Raw genomic sequence first — 15039 nt, forward strand, 5'->3', positions numbered from 1 at the left:
TGTTTCTTCCAATTAATGTTTTTATACTCAAGCTCTTTTTTTTAGTTTGTTTATTCGTTCGCTTTTGCCATTTTATATCTTGTGTTTTATCAAAACTGCTGTATTATACTGGTTTTAGCAATGAATGGTGCGCATCATGAGGGTACAATTCATAAATAATAAAAAAATATATAACTCTCCAATTAACAGAAATGGCAGGATTTTATGGCTAAGAAATCAAACACTGCTGAAATATAACCTATAACTTTTATTCCATAATATTTTTTCCTGTATTGTCCTAATAACAATTTTACGATTGGTTTGTGTAGCCTACAAACGCTTATGCATTAATTCATCGTGCATTTTATGTACAAAATGTACCGGTAATTTTTATCACTGAATAAGGCAGGAAATATATTTTTTTAGTTTTTAAAAGTTATATCACTTAGCAATGCATTATTCATATACTTTATTATTATGAATATAGACAGAGATGGTTTGAAAAACACATAAATCATGTAATTTGTCACAATCGTGTGTTTATTGTCTTCACGTTTCATCAGTCAAAATGTTTCTGGATGCCTTGCACCAATTCTACAATTTCCTATTTATCATAATCATTTGAGCTCATTGTTTCTGCCTTAAATTATTACATTGTTTAAATTAATACATTTTTAGCTAACTGATTTTGTATATGTACATTTCTGAAATGCATAAATTAGACAGTTACGTCTGATAGCAGATCACTCTAACCGTAATATGGACTCATGCATTTTCTTTAAAGCTGCTGTGAAAAGACTTGTATTGTGAAAAGGGATTTCCTGCAAGGTCATAAATTACTTCTGTGAGTCTGTTTTGGCCTTTCTGGAGAGGGCGCCCTCCGGCTTCCAGTGTGAATGAAACACATCGCCTCGTTTTGGATGAGAATAAAACGTCAGGTCATGCATAGACTATCATGTCTCCTTGAATTTAAATCTAAATGTATTAATATTTGCTCATGAAACCTCTAGTGAACACACTTGCCCAAAAACGTGCGGGGGATGAATTTATGTTTTATTAAAAGTGTGTGGGACACGTCCTACAGTCCCCCAAGTATTCTATGCACATAAGTTGCTGTATTATATGATATACTCTGTTATTTTTCAGGAGTCATCAGTGTAAGCTGTGAGGATGTGACTGGAACTGTGGGTGAAGAAGTAACTTTCACCTGCAGCCTCTCTCTGAAGAACTATATATGCTGCATTTTATTCTATACGTTTCAATATCCTGAGAAATATAATGACTCCTCAATCTGCAGAGAAGAGTTTCCTCACTCCTGTGAACAGAGAAACAGCTTCACATGCAGCTTCAGTTCAACTACAGCAATAATGGGAAAATTCAGATTCTTTGTGCCAACAGATTGTGGAAATAAAAGAACAGAATTCACTGTGGATATAACAGGTACAGTATTTAATACTGCTGTTTATAATTCAATAAATGTTTGCAACTGTACTTTATTTTCAATTCTAACATTGGTTTAAAATCTGTTAACAGAGCCCAGTAAACCTGAACCTGTCACTGAAGATCATGGTAAGGAAGGTATGACATTGTATTATAATTATATATTATTGAGAGTATGAATTCAGGTTACTTACAGAACTTACAGAAAGCTCTTATATAGTTGTTATATATAAAATAACTTCCTGCTGTTGTTATATAACAAGAATATCAAGTAGTTATATAACATGAATTGATGTTCATGTCAATACAGAATTTGTGTACCATATTCAGATATAATTGATTATTATTTACTGACACAAATTACTATAAAAATGGAAACTGGTCTTCTGTCACTTTTCAGAAATAATCAGAAATAAATGACTTTATTACACATTTAATAAATCATTACACAATTAAGTGAAATCCATCATGTTGTTTCTTCCAATTAATGTTTTTATACTCAAGCTCTTTTTTCATTTAACAATGTGTTCATGTACTTTAGTAAGAACATCGTTACATTTCACATCAAGTCTGCTGGATCTCGTCTTTTTCTATTATATCTGATGCAGATGATTAAAAGAAAAGGGATGTTGCATGCAGATACAGTACATCTATTATAAGTGCTATAAAACACTGTTCCTGGGAAACATCATTATGTCATAAATATCCTATATTTCCAGCAGTTTTCTTAATTTGTTTAATTTGGTAATCATAGATTCATCTGTCTTTATTTCTAAATAAGCAGAACAAGTGGCAAATATTCATTTAGTCACATAAGCAAACCATTTTTAATTAGTTTATTGTTTATTCGTTCAATTTTGCCATTTTATATTTTGTGTTTTATCAAAACTGCTGTATTATACTGGTTTTAGCAATGAATGGTGCACATTATGAGGGTACAATTCATAAATAATAAAAAAACATATATATAACTCTCCAATTAACAGAAATGGCAGGATTGTATGGCTATGAAATCAAACACTGCTGAGCAATAACCAATAACTTTAATTCCACAATTTTTTTTTCCTGTATTGTCCGAATGACAATTTTACGATTGGTTTGTGTAGCCTACAAACGCTTATGCATTAATTCATCATGCATTTTATGTACAAAATGTAATTTTTATCACTGAATAAGGCAGAAAATATATTTTTTTAGTTTTTAAAAGTTTTATCACATAGCACTGCATTATTCATATACTTTATTATTATGAATATAGACAGAGATGGTTTGAAAAACACATAAATCATGTAATTTGTCACAATCGTGTGTTTATTGTCTTCACGTTTCATCAGTCAAAATGTTTCTGGATGCCTTGCACCAATTCTACAATTTCCTATAGATCATAATCATTTGAGCTCATTGTTTCTGCCTTAAATTATTACATTGTTTAAATTAAAGGAGTCATAATGTTGTTTTAACTTTGGTACCCAATGCTCTATTATAGTCTTTCAGGCCCTTCTAAAAAAGAAAAGTGGAAAAAAAATCAACACAGAGCCCCTCAGACCCTTATTTCTAAAGGCATTATTGTCTCGCGAGATCTGATGCGATGTTTTGGCTGTCGTGGACGGTCATTATAATAATGCAAATGAGGGGCGCGTTGATTGGTTGCAGGAAGGAGGGGGGTTGACACCGCAGGTAACTCTTTAGCATATCATTACAAACTGACATGGCGCAAAGTGTCAATGAACCTGACCCGGCCGCGACATATGGGATTCAACCGTACATGTTTGAGCCGGACTCCGAACCAGAGCTGGAAAGTGAAGATGTAGAGTCGATGGAAGGACGTTCTACATCAAGATGTCTCTGAATGGTAAAGACAATCATTTTGACTGAGACATACATTAACATCAGTAACGAGCAAAAACGTGTGTTGCTATTTTCTCCCACATAAATTTACCTTTTATTTAATGTAGATTACATTAACGGAGATGTAGTTTTTTTTGTTTTTTTTTTATCAGCTTACAGTGGTTTTGAGATTTTTACTATCATGTGGTGTTTTTGCCTTGTTTCACGTTGTGGTTATTTAGACATTCAATATTTTTCTTCTTTAGACATGCAACGTGATGTTATACTTGCATTTAAACAGTTTTTAAACAGTTTTAGCCACTGAGCATGGACTCCTGTACCGTCACTACTGTAGCTGCTAGTGTAAAACAAAGTGGAAAGATGTGGCTAGCATTCGTAGAGTCCATTCCCCGTGTTTATCTCGCAGGTAACGTTACATACAATAGCCGCATTAGCAGTTAGCTGCTATTTGTTAACCACAGTAGAGCAATAAAAACAGTCTTACCTTTTCAATTTCTGGCAAATCCCTGATGGTTGGGATGGCACCTTTTCCCAAACGGAGCTTCGAGGCCAAGTTCGCCTGATTTTGCCCCAAATTTGTAAATGATTCCGGTGTAAAATGTTTAGCACACACACCTAACGATACGCCACTTGAAAGAGTTGTTGGGACAGCGTCATTAAAAATGAATTTCCTCCACTGTTCCCTGATAGTTTCGTCCGTTTTTGGTAGATAAAACACATTTGCATGTTGTTTGTGGCAGTCACCCACAGAGCATCTCAGGTGTAGGCTACACTCGGTTTCTCCATCTTTCTCGAGTCGACTAAACTGAATCTGAGGGGGAGAGGGGCGGGCTTCCCGCGGCATAGGTTTGCGGTGTCCATATTTGGTATATCCTCCCCCGTCTTGACGTCAAGAGGGGGAAGAAATCAAAATCTCGTTTTTTCGTGCGCGTGCACGTGGCCTATTTTACAAACCCTGAGGTAAACAAACGCTTCACTTTTAAATATCGGCTTCCCGGCCAGTGTACAATCATTATGCAATCATAACATACATTGATTCTCGTGGAAAACTGAAATTTCTACATTATGACTCCTTTAATACATTTTTAGCTAACTGATTTTGTATATGTACATTTCTGAAATGCATAACTTAGACCGTTACGTCTGATAGCAGATCACTCTAACTGTAATGTGGACTCATGCATTTTCTTTAAAGCTGCTGTGAAAAGACTTGTATTGTGAAAAGGGATTTCCTGCAAGGTCATAAATTATTACTTCTGTGAGTCTGTTTTGGCCTTTCTGCGAGAGAGCGCCCTCCGGCTTCCAGTGTGAATGAAACACATCGCCTCGTTTTGGATGAGAATAAAACGTCAGGTCATGCATAGACTATCATGTCTCCTTGAATTTAAATCTAAATGTATTAATATTTGCTCATGAAACCTCTAATGAACACACTTGCCCAAGAACGTGCGGGGGATGAATTTATGTTTTATTAAAAGTGTGTGGGACACGTCCCTCAGTCCCCCAAGTATTCTATGCACATCAGTTGCTGTATTATATGATATACTCTGTTATTTTTCAGATCACATCAGTGTAAGATGTGAGGATGTGACTGGAACTGTGGGTGAAGTAACTTTCACCTGCAGCGTCTCTCTGAAGAAGCCTGGATGCTGCATTACATTGTATAAGTTTCAATATCCTCAGAAATATAATGACTCCACAATCTGTAGAAAAGAGTTTCCTCACTCCTGTGAACAGAGAAACAGCTTCACATGCAGCTTCAGTCCAACTACAGCAATGACGGGACAATTCAGATTCTTTATCCAAACAAATTGTGGAAGTAAAAGAACAGAATTCACTGTGAACATTACAGGTACAGTATATAATACTGCTGTTTATAATTCAATAAATGTTTGCAACTGTACTTTATTTTCAATTCTAACATTGGTTTAAAATCTGTTAACAGAGCCCAGTAAACCTGAACCTGTCACTGAAGATCATGGTAAGGAAGATATTACATACAGATTATAATTATGTATTATTGAGAGTATGAATTCAGGTTACTTACATAACTTACAGAAAGCTCTTATATAGTTGTTATATATAAAATAACTTCCTGCTGTTGTTATATAACAAGAACATCAAGTAGTTATATAACATGAATTGATGTTCATGTTAATACAGAATTTGTGTATATATTCAGAAATAATTGATTACTATTTACTGACACAAATGGAAAAAATGGAAACTGGTCTTCTGTCACTTTTCAGAAATAATCAGAAATAAATGACATGTTAAAGGATGCTTAAAGTCCAAGAAAGTGTTCAAATGTTGATCATGGAAGAGTTTCCAAATAATGACCTGATAAGTTTGAATTTTAATATAATACTGTTGTTTATAATTCAATAAATGTTTGCAAATGTGCATCTATTTTTAGTCTAGTATTTAAAAAAATCTGGTTAAAGCTTCTGAAAATCAAGTTATTGTATATATTTAAATTATAATTATTGATTACTCTAGATTACTTATATAGACAGAAAACTGTTCTTTAAACCAAATGATTGAGGCCTGGTTTCACAGGCAGGGCTTAGATTAAGTCAGGATTATGCCTTAGTTAAATAAGGACATTCAAGTAAATGTTTTAAAAATGCCTTAGAAAAAAAACACATAATGGTTTGCATTTTGGAGAGAGAAAAAAACAATGGCACTGATATATTTTAAGAAATGTCAGTGCAAATTGCATTAAGTTAAGACGAACATGCATTTTAGTGTGAGACTAGGCTTAAAGCTTGTCTGTGAAACCATGCATTAGTGTTAAAGTTTAAGAAGGAAACTGATATATGATCATGGTTTCCATATGAACATATCAGAGTGCACAGATATCAATATGCATGTGTCAAGAAATGACCAGATTCTCAGCAGAAGAATCATATTGTGATCATGTGATGGAGAATCTCACTGTCTGATAGGCTGATATTGTGAATTATGATTTTAATGGTTTGTTTAATGCAACTTTCCAGAAAAATTCTGCGAGAATGTATAAGGAACATTTTAAGACACCGCAGAAGATGGTCTGACTTTTAAAGGATGTCTTCAATACTGATTTTGTCTTATACAGTCATATATAGTTTACAGAATATATTAAAATTATTTTACTGTAAGTATTCTGTACATGCAGTTTTGTAATAGTGTGAGTACTGTGGTATTGTACAGTGTGCCTTATTGTTAAAAAACAATGTGATGAATAAAGACTTCTCTCTAAAGATGAATATCTGGAACATGGTGATGATGGGTATAGTAAGTTATACCAGTGAATCTAGTAAAGTCCGTGAAGAAGAGACACACAGATGATCAATATGCCTTATTTATTTGTGTAAAACAAGTGAACTAAACTTAGTCTCCGGGAAATCTTTAGACATCTGTTGTTAAATGTTGGATAGAAATATAATTATGTTAAATGGTCAGCATATACAGTAGATTTTAGTTAGATTTTGGGACTAGTTTTCCACATTCTGAGGAATGAGTTGGAGCTACTGTATTTATATTTAACTATTCCATAAAAGAAATAGTACATTTTGAGTAGAACTTCTGTGAACACAGGCACTATCTATTTAGAAAGATTGACCATAAAAATGTATGGGATATATAATTATAAGGGAGAGCGGGGCACAACCTAATGCTTTTTGACTTTCTCAGTTTGTGTAAACTTACTTAGGGTTCAGGGTATTTATTTTTTCCTGCATTAATTTCACACGTCTAGTACAATTGTGTGGTTTTGTTTCATTAATACAGTGTACAAAAATGTCTCAACTTACCCCAAAAGAATGGAAGTGAAATGTGACAACATGCCCCATATATGTGGTACACTGTAACATGACCATATGACAGATTAAAACGTTATCTGATAATAAAAATAATTATACAAGACAAAACAAAATATTTTCTCAATAACATTCAATTAGTAATTTTTTGTATATAAAATAATGGCATTTTTTAATAATTAAAAATAAACTCATTTTTGATTTTGACAACAAACACAGCCATACAGCATAGTTCAAAACAATAATAATGAATAATTTCTAAACATTGACTCTCAGTCTTTATAGACATTCTTCTCATGGTTCCGCAATAGAATTCATAATAGAATAGAATAGTTCTAATAGGGGCACATTATAGTGTTCCCCACCTGCACAACTGGGATTTAAACCCAGCTAGTCTTCTGCTACTTAGAGAATCATTAAAGAACGATCTCAGCTGTTAAATAACAGATGGGAGATTAAAATAATATCAGAATTGTCTAATTTTAAATAAAAAAAAAACAGATGAAAATTTTACAAAAGAAATGTACTTTTGCTGGTTAAATAAATGTTCACTGATATCTTACAAATATCTTACATTAGCCCATATATAATAATTATTTTGTCACATTTTTAGCATCAGTTCCAGTGGCCTCCACAGTAGTGCACATGCAGTCCTTTAAAGGGTTTTCTTGTGAATTTGGATTTGGTGACAGATAATACTGTAGATTATAGGCCTAATAGCCTATTGATATATTATATTCAATATACGATTATATTATATTACATATAAGATATAGGCCTATATATAATATTGTATAAAAGATTGTACATGAGACTATATTATACTATACTGAAGTGTAGTGGGGTTTTGTGTTTGCTGTCTTTATGCTATAAATGCCATGAAACCAGAACAAGACTGGATACCAGTACGAATCTAGGCCACATATTGACAGCGAACTGCACATGCATGGCAGAGTCATTTCTGTTTATATAGCTATTGGAAATTAAAATGTGTGTTTGAATTAAAAATGTGTTTAACTACTTCTGTGTTTTTGTCACCGCCTCCGTGTTGTGACGTAGGCGGTGACGTCGACAAAGGCGTGACTCAGTCACGTGGTTTTGTGATGGCGGAGAAGACTGGGCCGACAAGAGAGTTTCTCCCTTTTTAATTTTCAATTCTAAGAGTTAATCTCTTTTTCTTTTTCTCAAACATCCAACTCAGCGAATAAAAAATTTCGATTTATGGGAATTAGGAAGTTAAGAAGCCGAGTAGGTGAGTATATGATGGCATTAATGTGAGTTCAGCCGATGTGTTTTAGTGCTGTTTCCTGAGCAGCGCGAACTAAGCGGTGAGGCTTTTCTGTTGTCCAAAACAACTAACTTAATAACAATACAGCATATGAAGGCGATATTCTTCCCTTAAGCGACCACTTTGGTCAATTTCTGTTGTTTATATTATACATCATTCAAATGAGTTAGGGATGTCGCCACTGAATCACAGTAATTTGGAAAGTGAAAGTGAAAATGCATAAATTCACTGGACGAAGACATAAACAGCAAGTCAAATAGTTAGCGCTAATAGTCACACTTAACACAAATCTCCTCTTTAAATCGAAACTGTGCGTTTCTAGGAATTGAAATGTAAGTATGTCTTTCGATGTGTAGGTGATTAATTGTTTTACCGTGTAAACCAAGGTCCCGATACGCCCTTAGGCCTGTTACATGAAATGTTCGATAGATTTAATGAATATATAATTCAATGCATGGCAGACTAGGATGGTTATCACAGTTACAGTAAATTGTTACAGGTTACACAACTTTTAACACGATTTGTTTTTACTGAACCCCAGTGAGGATATATATATATATATATATATATATATATATATATATATATATATATATATATATATATATATATATATATATATATATATATATACTATTCCCAAAACAATTCCTGAATCTGAAAAACGTGTTGTGGAAATTAAACATTACATAGGGCCTTAAAGTTGGCATGAAACAAAAAATATATACCTAGTGTTTTAGGTCTTCTATATTGTGAACATTCATCCATGCATCTCAGACTTCTCTCTGGTGACGTATACAGGATTTCTCCAATCATTTAGTCAGGTTTGGCTCCGCCCCTGCAATCTCACATCAATCAGCCTTCTGAGTGCCACGCCCACATCTCAAAATTAAATATAAATATAGCATCTACCCTCACTGAGGTCCATTCGTTTGCACCTCATCACTTTTTCACTTACTCACTGATCAAAGACACAAAACAGTGCATTTAAATGTTACTATGAATGGGGAAAAGTGCAGTATGGTGGAATAACCCCGCCTTATAAATAAATATAAACAGATTGGTGAAGTCATCACTCTAGTTGCTATAGAAACAGTCAGCATCCTTCTGGTCCAGCATGAAATGTAAGCTTTATTGGTGCTATTTGAGCAAACAACATTTATGGGGCAGTTTATGACATGTCATATTTTGTTGCTGATTTGAAATATGTTATTTAAACATATTTTACTAGATTGTCCTGGTCTTCACATAAGTAGAATGCTTTTTTATGAAGTTACTTCAGTCAAAGACATTTTTAATGAGATTATACCTGAAAAGGTTTTGGATTTTTTATCATATGTTAACTTGAAAAAATATATTGTATAATATGACTTGTATAATATATCTTTGTTTTATTTTTATTGTATTTATATGACATTTGTGTTTTTGTAATTTAATTTTTGGGATGAAGATAGCTCTGATTGCTGACATGGCATTAAATAAAAAAGATGATGATGATGATGAAATATGTTATTTAAATGTATGGCAAGTTTTAGAGATTTCAGGACTTGGTCTTGGATGCCTGAGAAAGATGCCCAGAGGAGTTGCAAATATGGCCGCTTTTCCTTGAAAGAGACTTTGTTTGCCCACAGCTAGTGAACGCAGTGAATGATGTATGACGACACTCAGTGGATTTTAAAATGAGTAACAAATGTACAAGTATGCCAAAAAGGAAACAAATGTTTGACCTAGATGGAGCACAACTGCAGGTTCACTTCAGATCTAAATGTTTGTCATGTGTTTTTGCAGAAGCTCAGCCATGGGTGTTAGTAATGTTGTGCTGATGTTCATTCTGGTTTGGACTTTCACAGCTGCTGATGGTAAGAGAATGCATTCTTCTTGAATTCTTAAGTATTTACTTTCTGTATTATGCATGGCATGGACTGCAGTATGTGACCCAGAGTCACACGGTAGATGAAGAGTTTTAGACGAGGAGTGTTTGGGCGCAGTCACTATTTTTGCACTTTTGTTTGGTGATGGTAATATTGCAGAAGCAACACATTTCAACTTTAAATTGAATTTTTTAATATGTAAAATAACAAATAATTTTTCTGTTAATGTATTTAACTGATATAAACTTCTTTTTTTTTTCAGATGACATCAGTGTAAGCTGTGAGGACGTGACTGGAACTGTGAGGAAAGAAGTAACTCTCACCTGCATTCTATAGGTTTCAATATCCTGAGAAATATAATGACTCCACAATCTGTAGAGAAGAGCTTCCTTGGCACTCCTGTGAACAGAGAAACAGCTTCACATGCAGCTTCAGTTCAACTACAGCAATGACTGAACAATTCAGATTCTTTTTCCAAACAAATTGTGGAAGTAAAATAACAGAATTCACTGTGAACATAACAGGTACAGTATATAATACTGCTGTTTATAATTCAATAAATGTTTGCAATTGTACATTTATTTTCAATCTACTAACAGTGGTTTAAAATCTGTTAACAGAGGCCAGTGAGTTACTTCTGGAACACAGAAAACTGATGTTTAGTCTCTTGTCAGAATATTTATCATTTTAAAAATCACCTGTGAATAAATTATATGATGAGTGATTTTAGAGATGATTAGATCTGGTCTGAGTGTCAAGAAATCAGTTTGATCAGATTCTCAGCAGCAGAAATGTTTTGTGAAGTTTGTGTGGAGAATCTGACTGATGTTTGATAGGCTTGAGTTTATGATTTAAACAATTATTTAAACCGTTAATTGCACCTTTCCAGAGCCAAAATCAACATTAGTAGAGAAGGAGAGAAGAGAAGGAGACAATACAAGATCAGGTATCGATACTAAGAAGACTGTCATCGCTGCAGTTACAGGGTGTCTTATCATCATCATCATCTTCATCATCATCATCATAATGACAATCATTTACATAAAGAAACCAAACTACAGCCAAACTTGTGGATTCCAGAGGATGTTTCTGTGTCATAAACATGATGATAACAACAGCAATTTCCAAGAGCAAAATCCAGAAGATGTGCTCTAATATCACTGACTGCAGTATGAAAGCATTGAGTTTTGTTTGACTGGGGTGGATGATTATTCACTTTTCTAACTTTAGTTAGTGTGTAATGTTGCTGTTTGAGCATAAACAACATCTGCAAAATTTCAACACTCAAAGTTCAAAGCAAAGGGAGAGATTTGCTTTTACAGAAATCGCTTTTTAAGGACTACAACAAACGGCTGGTAGAGACTACAAGAGCTTCCTCCTGGGTTAGTGACATCATGACTCTGTTTCTGTTTTATATTGATTTCTGTGAAATCTTTGATCAGTGTGTGTGTGTGTGTGTGTGTGTGTGTGTGTGTGTGTGTGTGTGTGTGTGTGTGTGTGTGTGTGTGACTGTGTGTGTGTGTGTGAACATAAGAGACAATGCAACAAATACCAAACTGTTTGGTTTTGTCCTTTTTTTGTGTGTGACTTTCAGAAATGCTTATAATGAATGACAGTTTTGAAATTGGTAAGTTATGCCTTAAGTATGGAAATTAAATTGGACTTTTATCATTCTTTGTACCTGCAATTTTTTTTTGCAATTTTTTAATACTGTGAACAGTGTGGCTTTGTACATTGTCCTTTATTATTAAAACAAAAAATGAAATGAATAAAGTCTTGTAATACTCTCTAAAGATGAATATCTGAGAGCTTTTTATCACCACATGACGATGGGTAAACTACAGTCGGCTACCAGTTAAACTAGTAAAGTGTGTGAAGGGTGGCTCACAGAGATCATCTGAATGTATGCCTTATTTATTTGTTACATGACAAATCATCTTTATTTATATATAACGCTTTTTACAAATACAGATTGTTTCATTTCAAAGCAGCTTTACAGTGATAACAGGAAAATAATGCAACAAAGTTTGTTTCGGCTGTACAGCAGAGATCAGCAGAGAAAGTCATTGTCCAGCAGTTCAGCATTGATTCATTTCCATTGGATGAATTTTAGATATGCATTGTTTTTGTTTTTGTTTTTTTTTGTTTTTTTTTGCAGGTGATAAGAGATTTGTGATTATAATCCACATTGTATATGCCATTGATTGTCTTTTATTTTAAAGTTAACATTATAATTGTATTTAATAAATGATTAAAGTCTCATGATACTCTCAATATTTCCAAAGTCTCTTTTTAGCATTTTTGATGAACTTTAATGTCTGTGAAGGGAAAACTATACTAGTGACAATTACAAGATAGTTTGTGGTAACTGGTGATGTAGGAATATAAAGTCAGAAAGCCGATTTCTGCTCAAGTGTTATACATATATGAATATAATGTATTAGGAAGATGCCTCTCTTAAGAACAATGTGGATTTACTTTAAACTGTAACATATTTAAATATAAGTTTAGCATGTGCTGGATGATGATGATGCGTCAGCCAATGTGTTTTTATAGGAAATAACTAGAAACATTTGCTAATCTTTTATAGCACAAAATGACAAATATTAAATTAGGGTTAAGATGATCCCTACTGGATAAACTTTTACATAATTTATAATTTACTTTTGATATAGGCCTAGTTCTTATTAATATTTATATATTGTTTAAGTGGCATTAATGTAAAATAATAAATCAGCTTTTGTATTTAACATTTTATTTTGACATTTAGTTAAATAATTGAATAACCAATGACTATGTGACTATAACCAATGAGAATCCCAGTAACAGAGATTAATCTGAAAGGTAAACCGCATATTTTAATTGAAGATATGTCATAATAGAAACACAAAGTAAATTGAATGATTTCACTCAATTAACCAGTAGGTTTTAATAAAAGCAAACATGTCTAAAATGTACATCTAATAAAACAAACAAACAAACAAATAACCCCATAATTAGAGTATTAAGTCTAAACAAATCACTCATTAACAAATAGACACTAAAAACTTTGATATTCAACACAATACATCATAGATCACCATTATCCTGAGATTAGATCAATTAGCCTTAACTTTGTTTCGGCTGACTAAATCTCACAAATATTAATATTCAGATGAAATTACAAAATTGAAAATATCGTAGTCATTCATTAAAAGTGTTCTATTGTCTATCTATTGTCAGGAGAAAATCATTTTGCCCCATGTTACCCAGCTGTTGCAATGCATTCTCCTGCCAGCAGAGGGCGAGTCCGGCTGAGATTAAATATTTGTCTTTGACCAATATGATTATTATCTGGGGAAAATCTGGAACAACTCTTGGATACAGTGGAAAATGAATTACAAAAGATGGAAAGCTGGTTTGATGAAAATAAACTAACACTGAACTTAAGTAAAACTAAATTTATAGTTTTTGGTAACCGTGCCACAACTTTAAACAAAAAGCTTATGATACATGATATTGAAATAGAAAGAGTAAAATAACTTAAATTTCTGAGTAATAATCGATGAAAAATTATGTTGGAAGCCACATATACATATCAATAAATATATCCAAATCAACTGCTATATTGTTTAAAATCAATTACCTATTAAATCAACAAACATTGAACATGTTGTATTGTTCCTTCATACTTCCATACATTACTTACTGTTTACTTAAACAAGTTAAGTGGCTTACTTAAAACCACCTATATAGCACCAACTACGCCACTGTTTATTAAATTAAAAGCACTAAAATTCAGAGATATTGTTGACTTCAAAACTGCACAAATTATGTATAAAATAAATAATCAACAGCTATCGAACTGTATTCAAGGGTTGTTTCAAATGAGAGAGAGCAAACATCACTTAAGAGGAACATTTGTATTTTAAAGAGAAACTTATAAGAACAAATTCTAAATATCACTGCATCACAACCAAAGGAGTTAATGTATGGAACAGCTGCAGTGAAGAGATGAAATCATGTATAACAATGAGTCATTTTAAAAGACTATTAAACTGAATATATTAAATGAATATGAAAAGGACTCGAGGCGATAGTATTGGGTTCCGGTTCATTGGTCTACATATTAAGTCTAGTATGAAGGGGTTATTATTTGATTTGCTATAGATAGATGGAAATGAAAGAAGAAAAGAAAGGGAATGTGTGCATGTATGTATGCATCTGTATGTGAATGCATGGGTTTATGTGAACAGTAGATGTAAAGATGTATGTAAGAGAAGCATCAAATTGTGTTGTATTTAACTAAAGGATAAAAATAGAGAAAGGGGGTAGGACCTGAAAAGTTTGTTATGAACTTCTTCCTACTTTTTGAACATGGGAATTTCTAATTTGAATTACTTACAATAATTTTGGAAGATTGTGCTGAGAAGTACATGACTTTATTTAGCTGTTATTTTAATTTTAATTTTATATGCATGTCTGTATATATTTTTTTTTTATTTACATGTTCAAAAATAAACTACTAAACTAACTAAACTAAACTAATTACCAGATGAAACTGATGTTGTTATAGACTAGTGTTGCAAAGAACAGATGGATAAGTCTGCTGTTTAAAACTAATAAACCAATGTATGGTTATTAAGTGGAAAAGGCGGGAAACTTTGTATATTTGTGCAGTGTGCGGCATGTAAAAAAAAATGTATTGAAGCTTGTGACAACACACACATCAGCCCGTGTTTAGCGTTCATACAAACCACAATACATTCAGATTCATCAATCGGGATGGTTAGATGTTACACAATGGGCTAATGTAGAAAACAATAACTTAAGG

General features: G+C 33.0%; 1 protein-coding gene across 1 annotated transcript; it reads left to right on the forward strand.

Moving 5' to 3' along the window:
• The first annotated feature begins 763 nt into the window (after positions 1-763).
• Positions 764-6513, forward strand: LOC308706656 (uncharacterized protein). The gene is made up of 5 exons (XM_081392428.1): positions 764-1419; positions 1513-1557; positions 4829-5119; positions 5213-5248; positions 6267-6513. The coding sequence occupies exons 1-5, from the start codon at positions 1347-1349 to the stop codon at positions 6287-6289; spliced, it is 468 nt and encodes a 155-aa protein (XP_081248554.1). The 5' UTR covers positions 764-1346; the 3' UTR covers positions 6290-6513.
• The last annotated feature ends 8526 nt before the right edge of the window (positions 6514-15039 follow it).

The sequence above is a fragment of the Scardinius erythrophthalmus genome (assembly GCF_964197995.2).
Source record: "Scardinius erythrophthalmus genome assembly, chromosome: 18".
Taxonomy (NCBI): Eukaryota; Metazoa; Chordata; class Actinopteri; order Cypriniformes; family Leuciscidae; genus Scardinius; species Scardinius erythrophthalmus.